Source organism: Kryptolebias marmoratus, linkage group LG11, assembly GCF_001649575.2.
Source record: "Kryptolebias marmoratus isolate JLee-2015 linkage group LG11, ASM164957v2, whole genome shotgun sequence".
In the NCBI taxonomy this organism is placed as follows: Eukaryota; Metazoa; Chordata; class Actinopteri; order Cyprinodontiformes; family Rivulidae; genus Kryptolebias; species Kryptolebias marmoratus.
Window position 1 is genome coordinate 20,335,414 of NC_051440.1, and position 14,130 is coordinate 20,349,543.

General features: G+C 42.4%; 3 protein-coding genes across 7 annotated transcripts in view; 2 read left to right on the plus strand and 1 right to left on the minus strand.

The window, feature by feature from the left end:
* spata2l (spermatogenesis associated 2-like) overlaps positions 1–4,219 on the plus strand; it is a 19,234-nt gene extending 15,015 nt beyond the window's left edge. The window contains exons 2-5 of one of the 4 annotated variants that reach the window (XM_037978391.1): positions 401–588; positions 1,364–1,722; positions 1,810–2,103; positions 2,998–4,219. In XM_037978391.1, the coding sequence (XP_037834319.1) occupies positions 1,366–1,722; positions 1,810–2,103; positions 2,998–3,927 (1,581 nt within the window). In that variant the 5' untranslated portion in view covers positions 401–588; positions 1,364–1,365 and the 3' untranslated portion in view covers positions 3,928–4,219. Of the gene's footprint in view, positions 1–8; positions 1,723–1,809; positions 2,104–2,997 lie in introns of those variants that run through there. The other 3 variants (XM_017418867.3, XM_037978390.1, XM_037978389.1) reach the window with 3 other exon arrangements.
* Positions 4,220–4,480: 261 nt separating this feature from the next.
* pdf (peptide deformylase, mitochondrial) lies at positions 4,481–6,762 on the minus strand. The gene is made up of 3 exons (XM_017418929.2): positions 6,656–6,762; positions 5,083–5,699; positions 4,481–4,911 (listed from the first exon to the last, which is right to left on the minus strand). The coding sequence occupies exons 2-3, from the start codon at positions 5,690–5,692 to the stop codon at positions 4,754–4,756; spliced, it is 768 nt and encodes a 255-aa protein (XP_017274418.1). The 5' UTR covers positions 5,693–5,699; positions 6,656–6,762; the 3' UTR covers positions 4,481–4,753.
* Positions 6,763–6,987: 225 nt separating this feature from the next.
* On the plus strand, positions 6,988–13,012 carry LOC108237481. Of its 2 annotated transcripts, none has more exons than XM_017418914.3 (7): positions 6,988–7,334; positions 8,353–8,576; positions 8,683–8,784; positions 9,192–9,293; positions 9,844–9,957; positions 10,065–10,173; positions 10,869–13,012. In XM_017418914.3, exons 1-7 carry the CDS (start codon positions 7,073–7,075, stop codon positions 12,431–12,433), a joined length of 2,478 nt encoding a protein of 825 aa, XP_017274403.1. In that variant the 5' UTR covers positions 6,988–7,072; the 3' UTR covers positions 12,434–13,012. The 2 variants fall into 2 exon arrangements, with proteins under 2 accessions (XP_017274403.1, XP_037833966.1); XM_037978038.1 differs by having other exon boundaries at positions 7,199–7,334; positions 8,287–8,576.
* Positions 13,013–14,130: the final 1,118 nt, after the last annotated feature.

Consider the following 14,130-nt stretch of genomic DNA (forward strand, 5'->3'; position numbering starts at 1 on the left):
ATATATCACTGTACCACCATTTATCCAGGAACCAGCAAGGGTCCGATTCACTGTCTCTGGAGTAGACCCGATGGCAGACACCTTAACCCTCCATTCTGCTCCAGATTTTGACTCGGTGTTGATAGTCAGTGATCGCTGGTCATTGACATCTGCTGTTCCCGTTGTGCCAGGCCGTTGATAAATTTAAAGGCTTCCGTTGTGGAGTCGAAAAAGCGAGGTCCTCCGACATCTGGTTGGACCTTCAAACGTGCCGGATAGATGAGGTAGCAGGGGATGTTTCTTGCTTTAATTGCTTGCAGCGCGGGGACGAGCTGTTTTCGGCGTCTGGCTAATTCAGGACTCATGTCAGGGAAAAAACTAATTTTCTTGTTGTTGAAGCTGACATTTCCTCTCTTTTTAGCCAAAGCCAAGATCTTCTCTCGATCTTGAAATCGCAGGAGACGAACCAAGACGGGTCTCGGGGTGGTACGAGGTGGTTCACCCGTTCTAGGCTCCATAGCCCCGGTTCTGTGTGCTCGTTCAATTTCCACCTCCAGCCGCTGAGCTGCCGGGTCTGGACCGCCAGCTCCCAACAGTTCCGGTATCCAGGTTGTGAAGAATTTCACAGGGTCCGTTCCTTCAGAGCCTTCTTCTAGTCCCAACACTCGAATATTCTTTCTCCTGCTATAATTTTCAAGCTGGTCGATTTTCTTTTTAAGGAACTCGTTGTCGCCTTTCAGCTGCTTCGTCAGCTGTTTCAGCTCGGATACAGCGTCCTCAGTTTCACTGATTCGATTCTCAGCCTCTGTTACCCTCGTTAGCACCTTGTCCAACGTAGCTTTCACTCCATTGATAGAAGTCTGGAGCTGTGCTGAACTCAAGTCAATTTTCTCCGAAAGACTCTTATTTAATTCACGTATTTCCTTGAGTACACTTCAAAGTACTCCCCCGATCTGGGTATCTCCCTCCCCGTCCGTCGTTGAACCCATGTCCCGAGTCGCCATGTTAGACTCACTTCGTCCGGGGCTAGCCTTGGCTACCACTTCTTTGCTAGCAACAGATTTTTCGTCCTTCTTATCTTTCTTTCGGTCTTTGTTTCGAAGTCGTGAATCCATTCCACATTACTTGTCTTCTAGACTTCATTTACCCAGTCCACAATTTGGTTTAGCGTTGTTTTGTTTTTTTTATCATATTAACGGATAAGTTAGAGAGCGCAGGTCGGACACGTCTGCTCAGTTACACTGCATTCCCGGAAGTCCCTAGATGCTTTTTTTTTAACTAATAGTGTTTAAGTCACCTTCTGTATCTCATCCTGCATTTCATAGCGGAAAGAATGAATCAGAAAATCACGTTTTCTTGTATGTCTTTCTCGTTTGAATGAAAGAGATGAGCTCGCAGCAGAGAGCCAGAGAGCTCGTGAGAATGTACGATCATATTTTGGAGCAGCAAATCGTGGGACGGGGCTGCAGCCTGGCGTGCAGAGATGAAACTTTGTGGAAGCAGGTGGAAGACCGGCTGAAGGACACGGATGCCCTGGAGATGCACTGCCTTGGTGTCAATGCTCTCAGGGAGATGGAGGAGTCATTGAAGGCAGCTGCAGCTTCAGCTCCACCAGCACCCTACAACAGGAGAGTCAGAGCCAGAGGAGGACTTCGAGGTCTGGCTAAAACTTTTGAAGTCCTGGAGCAAGCAGCCCTGAACCTGTACCTGGGTCCCTGGAGAGAGGAGTACAGAGTCATAAAGGTTGGCCAAATAAAAGCTGAAATGTTCAAACCTTATGATAGTATTCGTGTATGCAGAATTTGACATTTATATTCTCTTCTTGTCAAGATGTACTCTGGAACATTCACCCACTTCATCACACCAGTGCTGTCGATGCCTCAGATAGAGAAGCTTTTTGGGCTGCTGGGATACCAGCCCAGCCCGTTTCGGCCTGAGCAGCTTTGTCTCCAGCCACCTAAAGTCAGCCCCTCTTCTCTGGAGGACCTCCTGCGTTTGTCTTGTGCCTTCTTCGTAGCTCGCTGTGAGTGCCACCTTCTTCTGTCAGCTCTGGGGAATCATGTTGGAGACGCTCAGTGGGAGCTGAACATGGTGAGGGAGAGGCAGAGAGGAAACAGCCTGCAGGTACGTCTGCTTCTTACTGAATTAATCCATCAGCCAGTGATGGCAGTAATGCCAAGTTTACAGTCTCTTTTGTGATCAGATGTTTAAACTCTTTATTTTGTGTACTAAGATTTTAAAAGCAGTTAATATGCTGTAGAAGTTCACTATGATTAAATGGTTCTGCAGTTGGAAACAGAGAGTTGGTCTTGTGTGTTGTACTATTCAACATTATTTTTGCATTCTTGTGCTTAAAATAGTAGATTTCAACTCATATTTTCAAAATTTTGCAATTCTATGGCAAGATCAGATGATAGACTGAGTTTAAATAGTTGTTTGTCTTGACTCTTTCAGATATAAATCCTGTTTACTTTGAACATATATTTGTTAGGATTAGAACTTTAACAAACTGCATTCTCAGATGTTTTTTTTTTTAATTTTGCTTTCTTTTGTTTTAACCAAACTAAGAAGTCCTTCAGTTTTCTCAAACAATATCCACACCTAAATGACTATTTACTGATTTTTATTTTAAAGTATTTTTCAATTTTACATACCCTAAAATTTTAGTTATTCTGTCTGGAAATGATCTGACAGTACATTATCTGTATTTCCACTGTAGCAAAACATTTATTACACAAAACAGACCAAATGTAAGTAACCCAGATGCTTTGAGAATTTTTCTGTGTCTTTAAATTTAGAAATTAAAACATCCCCCTTAGAGATAAATAAACCTATCTGCAATGCAGTATAGATACATTTTCCTTCATTTGTAAAGCAGATTTAAGCTTCAAAATGAACAACTCAACTTTAGATGTTCATAGGATTTAGGTTTGACCCCAACACCACTTCAGGTGACCCAAACAAAACAGAAGTGGATGAAAAGATTAAAGTTATTTAATTCTTCATGTCTCTTGACAGGTTGCTTTTGAAAACGTCAAGAAGAAGCTTGATGTCAGCGAGCTACAGATGGAGCTGTTTGACCATGAAGATGTTGATTTGTACAGAGATGAGCAGCTTAACGGGGAGCAGAAAGAGGGGCTTATCAGTGACGATGACAATCCGTCCTCCCTAATCAGGGCAGTTCATAGCAATACATCATCTCCTGCTGGCCAAATACGAAGCAACGGATCAAGTTACATGTCCTCACCCCTAGAGTCAGACACTAATTCTTCAGCCAAGAGGAGCAGAAGCAGGCGTTCACCTGGGAACCTTAAATATGACAAGTTGGACTCGCAGCAGACACAAGTGTCAGGGCTTGGCAGGGGTGAGCCTGATGTTAACCATCTCTGCAGCTGCATCAACGGTCTTCACCCTGTCCTTAAACACTGCTTTGATTGCGACACCTTGCATGAAGTCACCTGTACCATTCTCGGAGATTGCACTATGAAAGGCCACAAAGTGCAATTTGCTGACAACCTGCCGGAGAAGATGAGGGAAGCACACGAGACGTCACCACCGAGTGGAATCTTCAGAGAGAGCGCAACAAACAATCCAACCAGCATCAACGCAGCCATGTCCTCCTCAGATGTGGGTGATGACACTAAACCAGCAAATCTTCATCCAATCAGCTACCACGCCTGCTGCGACCTAAGGGTCGCCAAGCAGGACCCTCGAATCCTGTGTCACAAATGTCTCGTCTTCCACTCCCATTTATGCGTGGAAGGAAAGTTGTGTCGAGTAAGCCATGAAATCAGCGAGCTGGGAATGTGCTCCTGTGGGAAGGTTTGTGCCAGAAAGCCTTTAGTTCTGTGCCGGTACTGCGGAAGGGAGTATTGTAGCGCCTGCTGGTACCGACAGCCTGTTACGTGTATCTGTGGCCAAACGTTCGACCAAGAATCTTCTGTTTGAAATGTTTTGCACTATTAAGGCACATTTAGCAGAATCACCGTGCCTTAAATCTGCATACCAAGGGCCAGCCAGTTTAGAGTTGCCTTGTTTAAAATGCAGTGTTCTATATGTTTCTCTTTCACTTTGTTACCTTGTTTCGCAAGTTGCCATAATCAGCTTTTTGAGGACGTGTTGTTGAAATACTTGTGATCTGTGCTTATGGGTCTCTTTACTGCAGCTTGACGCGAAGCACAACTAAGTTTTTACCTGTTTGTTGTTTGCACAGTTTGGAGTAAAAAGGGTCGTCCCAAAATTTTAGTTTGTGTTTTTTAATACGTGAAATTTACTTGTTTGGTCATAGAGACGTTAGAATTATAACTCGGCAGTAAAACAAAAACAAGATATTATGCCATCAATCATTAGTCAATTAATGGTCTTATCTGTTTAAAAATAATCACCCATGTTTTTAGCTAAATCTAAAACAAAAGTAGTTTTATTTTTCTAAAAAACAATCTACAAAAATATATTGATCAATTGCTGTTTTGTAAATCCTAAGGAGAAAAAGAAAACTGACACAAAAACAAATAATCTTTTATTAACCCAACTGTCATGACCATCATTTGGTCATAAAATGGACCAAACTGTTCAGCCACAAATTCACAAGTTATTTTTCTGCACAAATCATACTGGGAAAAAACTCCATCATGCACTGAAGATGACTGCTAAACATTTTAATACACAGACATGGTCCAAAGTGTCAGCACCTTAACATCACTGCTTTAATCTTTTCCTTAATCTGACCTGTCATCATTTGATTTTGATGAGTTATGACGCGCGGGAGAGTTTTCTATTCGTTGTACTCCTGCCAATTTATATTAACAAAGGTTTTACTGTCCATGCGGTCGATGTAGAGAACGCCGTTCAGGTGGTCCATCTCGTGCTGGAGGATCCGAGCTGACCAATCACTGGCCTGCCACTTAACAGCTTCACCTTTTTCATTCAGACCTAGATGAGAAAAATCTGTTAGCAAAGTTTTAATACTGCTAATTTTATAGGGATCTTCAGGACTTGTTTTCCCTGAAAATAATAAATCGTGAAGCCAAACTGTAGTCCTCGTACAAAACTTTGCAAGAGGCACATTTACAGCCACAAGAATCAGAGGTAAAACATGCGTACCAGACACTTCCACGGTCCGGTAGCGGGGAACTATGGCAGAAAAGCCTGATATGCTCTCACATGCCTCCTGAAAAAGCACCGTCTGACCATCCAGCACCTTTAGCTCAGGGTTCACGAAGATCCTCAGAGGCTGAATAGAGAGGCCCCGGGCCCCCCTCGCTGCAGGTGAAATCTCCTCAAACATCTTCACTGGATATTCAAGCATCAGGATGCGGAGCGGCACCCCGATCTGAGGCGCACTCAGTCCCACGCACTCAAGCTTCCTCATTACTTTCATCATGGTGCCGATGACCTGTTGGATCTCGGGGCCCGTTACATCTGTGGGATCAACAGGGGCTGCATGTGAACGCAGAACGGGATCCCCTACCTGGCACACATGGCTGTAAGGAGGACTCGGAGGGGAAACGATTTTACGCTTCATGTACTTGAGGTAGGAACGCACTTTAACGTTGCTGCACATGGAGCGTCTACAGGCTGAGATGTGTGGAGGGAGGGTGGAGGCTCCTGTTAGGTTCAGGGCTCGGGGGCCAGGATGAGGGGCTTTGAGTGCACAAAGTCTGAGGCCTGTCCAGGACAGCTGGAGCACAGAGACGGATGACTTGGTGGTCATTGTGCAGCTGTAGCAGGAAGAAAACAGGAATATTACAATGTTAGAAAATCAAACAACATGCTGAGATTTTGACTTGAGGTTTTCAAGCAGCTGCTACAAAATAATCTGGCTTCCAGGAAAAAACTTAATGGCTGAAATTTATGAATGAACATGTATATAATTGTCGTTCTCCTTGACATGGTAGGTGTGCACCCCTGCCCATCCTTAATCCTTAGGATGTTCGATGCTAAAGCAGTAGTGTCCAGTCCTGGTCCTGGAGGGCCACTGTCCTGGATGTTTTAGATCTCTCTTTGCTTTGACACACCTGATTTGGATGACTGAGTGATTTTTCAACTTAAGCCTGACAAATAAAAGTCAGTCAACAAATACAGGTTCCCAACACGTAGTGTGCATTTATAATTTTTCATTTCTGATACAAGAGGAGCGAAATTAGCTGATAGCAGGGCACAAAAATAAAGACTTCCTGAAAAGATCAGAGTGTGGACTTTTTGGCAAATCCCGTTCTAATGTAAAATATGACAGATTACTGGATTAAGGAAATGTCTAGTATGCTATCACACATAATGTTTGAGAATTTGGAAACAGTTGCTTTTTATTTGCCAAAGTTATGGGGGGAGGAGAGAAGAGAATGGATATTTCAGCTGCCTGAAATAATTGTTCCCCCTACATAAAATGGAAACAAATTAATTTACCTGCAAGTCCTTAACTGTGTTTAATCCTTTCATCATCAACAATAAATCCTGTGATTTTGATAACATTTGCTCTTTATTTGCCAAATTTAGGAGGGGGAAACAAAATATTTTAGCCGCCTGAAATAATCTGTTCCCCCACACAGTAAAATGACCATGTAAGTCATTGGTTATCACATTTACAATTTGTGCCTAATTTTACTGACTAGGTTGTTTTACTTATCTAATTATTTGTCAATCACCAGAAGCTGTCGACTGAAATGAAAATTACAACCTTGACACGATTATGTGGAGAAATCTTTCAGAAGCGCCGTGAAGACGGTCAGTGTGCGCTCCCGTCGCAGGGGGGACACATTTTCATGGGGAACAGATTTTCCTACAATTCCGGTCATGCGCAGATGCGCATCCCCTAAACTTCAAAATAAAAGTCCACCGTTAAACAGCGATCTGTGGGTAAACAGCCTCTTTGTACATTTTTGCTTTATCAAAAATATAAACACGACATAAGGGAAACTCAAGTCATCGTCCATCATATTGCAGCCTAACAACAAATATAGATGGTGAAAATAATAGCTAGGGTTTCGTTTTATTTTCTAGTAAGAATAACAATAATTTTGTTTTGACGACACCGTATGCACCTGAAGCGGAAGTAGTTCCTAACGGTCGTTTTCGGTGCTCAGTTCAGCGGGACATGTCCGTAACTTGTCTCTACATGTCCAGCTGGAAGAAGAGGGGTGTGAGGTGTAGAGGTGGGGTCACTGTCCCATTCATGAAGGGACCAGGCCCGCCTTTATCCGTCTTCTCCCTCCTCGGAACCCGCAGTTCTGCCTGTCTCTACGGCGGAGAGCAGCTGATGGACGGAGGAGAGCTGCAGGAAGATGGAAGCTCTCCAAAGTTCCCGATGTGGATCATAGAGCACCTCTGGGCTCACAAGATGCTGGACATACAGGAAGGTTGGTTGTATTAATATAATTATTTGTTGACTTTGTTGTTTTAATGTGAATGATGACCTCCATATAGAAGTTTATGTCATTGGTTTCATTTACAGTCATGCGTCTGTTTACAGTCTGTGGTTTCATCTCCATCATGTGGCTTATAAAAAAATATTATTATTATTATTATTATTATCACAAATTCAGAAGGCTTCTGCAGAGGTGGAGCAGATAAATATCAGGTTTTGGAGCTTTTTGCAACACTAAAATGATCATAAGCAGCCTTTAATGCAAGAAATAAACAATAATAATAACTATAATTATTGTTAATAATACTTGCAAACCCTCTCAGCTGTCCAGACTGGTGTTAAGGGGATAATATTTAGCCCCTTAAATGTTAAAATTTTCTATTAATCAAGCTTGTATTTTAGCAGAGGGGTTTATTCACAGCATTAAATGGGCAAGCTGTTTTATTTTATTTTATTTTTGACAAATGTTCTGCCCGTTTTATTTATTTGTGTCCACATTTATTTTCTCACTAACAAGCTGCATTTGCCATGCTCTGCTCAAATATCTTACCCATTTGTTTTTATTTTTTTAAACGTTTGTGACTTTGCCCGGGTCGTCGTTCAGGGATGTTAAATGAGAAAAAAAAATAAAATCAAATGTTAAAAAAAAGTTTTACAAATTTTAAAATAAGAGGATTTAAAACGAATTAATAAAACAGTTTCTGGCAGAGGTATGAGTTTGTGTTTGACATCACTAATGCACAAATTTAAGCACCGCAAGCATTAATGTTTTATTTATATATTAATAAAATACAGTCTCCATTTAATTACCAACAACAACAAAATGGAATCAATGGAACATAAACAGCTTTAGGAATGAGAGAAGTTGAGGTTTTGCCTTAAGTTGGTAAATTAAAACCTTGCTAGATTAAATTGGCCTTTTTTTGATTTCTCTTATGTTTTAGGAGCACGCCCCCCCTGATTTGGGTGTTGTGTATGACCCATCCGATCTTCACGTTGTGTCTTCGCAGTCGTTGAGCCGTCCTGCTGGCCAGATGTGGACTCTCAGCCTCTGAGCCTCGAAGACTCTTGGAGGCTTCGCGTCGTCTCTGCCCAGGTTTACTCCATCGTGAGGAGCAGGGACACGCGGAACTACGAGAGAGCGATGGGGTTTTTAGACGCCACCTACAGACTCCTGCCCAGACTCGTTCGTGCCATCAAACACATGAAGATTGTGTTTGGACTCAAGACAATGGTAGGAAGAAAAGCTGGAGCTCACATTCGTGTTCACCACGACACGTTGTTTTTTATTCTTTCACTTAAATGTTCACCTTTTCTCTGGTGGTTGTCTCTTCTTGCAGGTGATCATGTGGATGCTAAAGGAGGGTGAAGGACTGGTTGACGTTGTCTCTAAAATTGGACAGTTCTTCCCAAACAAACTACCTCAGTACCAAGATCAGTGTGTAAGTGTCAGAAACTGGAATCATTTGCGCTTCTTTTTTTTAGCGTGGTCTCTTGTGTTGCAATGATTCAGAAGCTTTCATTTGGCAAAAATAATTATAAGCAATTAACAAAAGAGGAACCTAAAAGAAGCCAGAATGTAAAAGCATCATTTAGCTTTTTTCACATAAATACAACGATTTTGTGAAAAAAGTATTATTCTTGTTATTGAAACGTTTAACCAGTTTATCTAGTTTTTATAGCTCTGACAATCCTGCACCCACCATCTTCTTCAGCATCTTTACTTGTTTTTGCACAATATTCAAAATGATTCGAAGTTTTTGTCTTTTTTTTCTGTAAAGACTATTGCTGTTGTCATGAAATTAAACGGTGATCCTGCAGTGATATTTCGGTTTGTTTTCTTCCACAGAGTCAACGGGAAATGTTCCTCATGAGGAAGAACCACGCAGACTTTAAGAGTTTTGCACAAACACTGGCTTTAAACAAGAACCGACTAAAGGATTATATTCAGGTTAGTAAAATCCACCTCACCAGCCTATATTATTGCTGTTTACACATACTTGTGTCCTTGTCATTTACTAATACATCCTGTAAATCTGATACTAATACATTTAAGTAAAGTTCAGAGTTCTGCATAGGAAGGTTTCAGATACTCTCACGAAACATTTTTGTCCTCATTTTGACGGCTCCTGTTGGTAAAGGATCAAACAGGTGAGACTCAGGTGGCGCATTTGAGAGTGGAAGTTTTCTTTGACAGCTTGATCGTTTTCTGTCCAGCTGGGGGCGCTATCGATCAACAATATATCCTTCCCTGCAGCGCTCAAACGTAAAGCAGTCCAGCACATTGTTAAAAACACTGATATGGAGTGACAGATACGCAGTGGTGTTAATTCTTTTGCTCTAACCCATCTAAAAGCTTCCTGTGGAGAAACGTGAGGAAGAAATGTTTTATTTGGGTTCTTATGGAGAAGTTATTTACTGTGAAGGTTTACATTTGCATAGAGTTATAAGTTTACAGTTACTACATGAGAGCATCTTTCTTTTTGTTTTTTACTTTTTAGAATGAAATGGAGGAGCAGTACGGGGAACATTATGCTCAGAAAGTGGAGGACAGGTTGCTGCATTATCTACAAGAGCTGGAGTCCGCTCTACCAGGAGATACCTACATTGATAAGGTGTGTGTGTGTGTGGAGCATCACAACCTTCTTAATGACTTTTTGAGAGTCAGCTGTCTCTTTTCACTGATTGTGGTTTTACTTTTTTTGACCAACCTGTGACTCAGATTCTGAAGAAACACAGTCCTGTGACTGAGGAGGAGAAATTCCTTTTGGAGGTGATAACTTCAGACTCTACGACTATAGCAACAACGCTGAGGAAACTGCTGCACTGTGGTAAGAAACGAGTGTGTGTGTGTCTGCCACCAAAATATCCCATGAACCATCGGACGAATTTTAATGAAACTCGCAGGAATTAATCACTGGATGTAAATCTACACATGATTAATTACTAAATTCAAGATAGCCTCCACAGCTAACTAACCTTAGGAAACACAAAATGGTTATAATTCAATTAATTTTACAGATCTTGAGGTTTGGTGTGGTAGTAGCTGAGAGTCATTCACAACACGTACTCTGAGCGTGACAGTTCACGTTATTGCATGAGATCGAGCATCAGGGTTCGACCAAAACAGCTACAGTTCTGTCATTTTTCAATATAAGATGATCAATGTGTAAAACCCCGGCATGTGATATATACCTTTTATTTATTTCAGTATTCTTTTATGCATTTAAACGTTTAAAGCTAAACTCCTTGATATGAAGCATTATTACACAACACTTTCCTCTTCTTCTTGTTGTTGTATCATGTTATTATGTCACAAAATAAAATAAAGTTTCAGTTTTATAACATTGCAGCAGGATTAGAGGTATCATCCTCCTTGTTAAAACTCGGTGCCAATAGTTTTTTATTGCAGTCTTATGTCTCCAAAGCAGTGTTATGTTTAGAAGCTTCACTAAAGTGTATAAAAATGAGCTTTATGTGTGACGTGAGAGGTTTTAAACTAACGTGCTTCATGTTGTTTCCTCAGATGTTGCCACCTGTCGTCCTGCTGGGAGTTTTCAGTCCACATTTAGTGAAAAGAAAGAAGCTAAAGTCTCTCTGCATGGGAGCCTGACAAGGTCAGGAGAAGGGAAAAGTGTCCTCGACATTCAGTCTGAGGTTTTCAGAGGAGGTGGAGAGGTCGGTCGAGGTCTGTCCAAACAGAGTCCTCTCTTGTTCGAGGATGAACTCTGTTCAGATGTTAGAGACGATCAGCATCCAGAGGAGGACGATGAGGTGGTAAGGACTGTGGAGGAAGGAAGAAAGAACAAAGCAAAGGAGGAATTCAGTCAGAGAGGCAGAAAGTGTGGAGCGGAGGTCTCCTTCCCCCCTCAGTTCTGCTCCAAACACCAGAAATGGGTGAAGAACATCCTGCGAGGATGTCCGGACAGCTCCTCAGAAGAGCTGCTTCATCAAACTGTGTCCTCATCTCCTGTGCTGTTCCAGTCGTCTTCCTCCACCTCTTCATCACAAGACCTCACCCCATCTAACCTGGTCCCTCCTCCCACTGATCAGCCACCTTCACAGGCAGCAGACGCCACAAACACAGGAGATAAGAGGAGCTCAGGATCTCCTGAAACAACAAGCCATCATTCTCAGCCCACGTCAACGAAAAACTCTCCTCTGCCTGCCATGATGTCACCGGTGGTCCGCCTGGTGGACATCGCCTCCTTCTGGAGGAGCCTCCAACGAGCATCTTCTAATCATGTGACCGTCTGTGTTACCAAACCATCATCATCATCATCATCATCATCATCATCATCATCATCATCATCATCATCATCTACTCCTCTGGCTTCTTCACTCTGCTGTGCATCAGGAAACAAAGACTCTGTGTTTGTTTCACCAGAAACCCACCCAAACGTGCAAACGGCTTCTGTAAATCAGGAGGCACCTGCACGTACCCGCCGTCAGCCACCAACTCGACAAACTTTGTCCAAACTGTCACGAAAGTTCCGACGGGCGTGCGCTCCCAGCAGACATTCATGGGCTTTACCCAACAAATCTGCAGCTGAGCAGTTTGTGAAGGATCCAGCTGCTTGCCCACTTTTATCCAGTGACCTCCGTGCGCCTAAGCAAAACACCTTCACCTCTCAGTCAGAGAGCATGTCCTCAGTTTGTACAGATAAACAAAACCCGTCACCAGCCGAGTCTCCTCAACAAGCTGTCCATCAGAAGTCTGACAGACCTCACCCCGAAACACACAACAGCAGCGCTTTTCACACTAAATCCACCTCATGGTTCCCTGGCCTCTCCTCCAACCTGTCACGGCCGTATGTGAGGCTTACCAGACTGAGCGCTCAGGAGTGTCGACGAGCGACGGAGCGTAGAGCCTCAACTGGACGGGAAGAGGCTGTCGGGCAAAGCAGCAAGGACGACGAGCAGAGAGAAAACACAGATTCTTCCTTTGACGTGAACACTCTTTACACCAGTGGCTCTTCAAGCAGCAACTGGGAGGAGTCCAGTGATCCCGACCCGGATTACAGTCCTCACATTAAAAAGAAAAGACTTCTGTTAGAGTACGAAAGCGCGAGGGTACTACATCATACGTGAGCGTGTGAATCTGAATTTAACTGAAGATTTTAGAAAAAGACTGATGGATAAAATTAGATTTAGTCTCTTGGTTAAAAATATGTTGACACAAATAATCTTCATACAGATCTGTTGGATTTATACGTCCAGAAAACATCTTTTAATGTAAAAAATAGCAAATATTTCAGACTTCTGATATTAGTTTCTGAGATAAACATCTGAGAAATAAACTGCCCTCAGGAGGGAACATTCATCATATTTTTCTCTGCATTTCCAGTGAGGATAGTTTTAGTTATAATTTGAGATTACTCAACACAGCAGCAAAAACATGACATTTAATTATTTATTTATGATGCAGTTAAATGCTAATCTTGCTTAAACACACAAACTGCAATGCAAATGGCACAGATAAGTGGAGTCTCTTATTACGTAAAACTATATCCCCAAGAGTTTTTTTAAATGTGACGTGCTGTCGTTAAAATCAACTCTTTCTCTCCTTTTTGTAAATATGATTCATAAACTGACCTGACAGGTGATGCTGCTTAATCCGTGTCTGTCATATTTTAACTTTAAATGTGTAAGTAAAGCTGTTAAAATCAACTGCTCTTTATTTTGTTTTGTTACGTCACTCCAGACACAAACTCTTGCATGGAGCTCGGGTCTTAAAATCATGGATCCACAGGAGAAACATCCAACATTTAAAAACTTCCTGTTTTTAACAAAGGCAGTCGTGCTGGTGAGCGTGAAAAGAGAAAAAAGTGAATTTTTCAGCACCGTGGTGTTAGCAGATGGCCAGACTCGAACCTCCTGTTTTATTTTAACCAGTTATGTGTCCGTGTCCCGACTCAGCCAATCAGCTCAGCGGCTCGACTCCCGCAGGATGGGAACGTGAGCGACTGTTTAAAAAAAAAAAAAAGAGCATGAGAGGAAAATTACTAAAGGTCAACACTGAGGTCAACAGAAGCCTCTTTATCTCTATTTGCAAATGTATTTACTCAGTGCAGTTGGAGGGAATAAAATGGTCCAGCCTCTGAGGTGGAGGTAACCCGAGGACACCTGTTACTGCTTTCTGATTTTTGACCCCAGTATTGATCAGGAAATGTACCCTTGTATGGTACAGCCTGAGCAGAAAAGTTAAACACTGAACGAGTGGAGGAAATGCTCACAGTTTTACCAACCACCACCTCCAATCAGCCAATCACGTGGCAGCAGCTCAGTGCCTTCAGGCACGTAGACGTGGTGAAGATGATCTGCTGAAGTTCAAACTGAGCACCAGGATGGAGGCAGAAAGGGGATTTAGGTGACTCTGGTCCAAAATGGTCCAAAAAAAAGAGAGAAAATATCCAGATCAGAGATCAGAGGAGAATGGGCAGAGATGATAGAAAGGCAACAGTAGCTCAAATATCTTCTTGTTCCAACCAGGGTCTGCAGAACACCATCTCCGAACATGCAACACTTCCAACCCTGAAGCAGCAGAAGACCACACCGGGTTCCACTTCTGTTAGCTGAGAACAGGAAACCAAGGCTACAAGAAGAGACGGGGAAACTCTCCTGGTTTGATGATTCTCTGTAAACCCTGGAGACGGTCGTGGCTGAAAATCCCAGGAGATCAGCAGTCCGTCTGCTACCACGCCATGCTCAAAGTCACTTAAATCAGATAAAGTTGAAAACATTGTAAAAATACATGACAGCACAGTTGCATTGGCTGAAGATGAAGC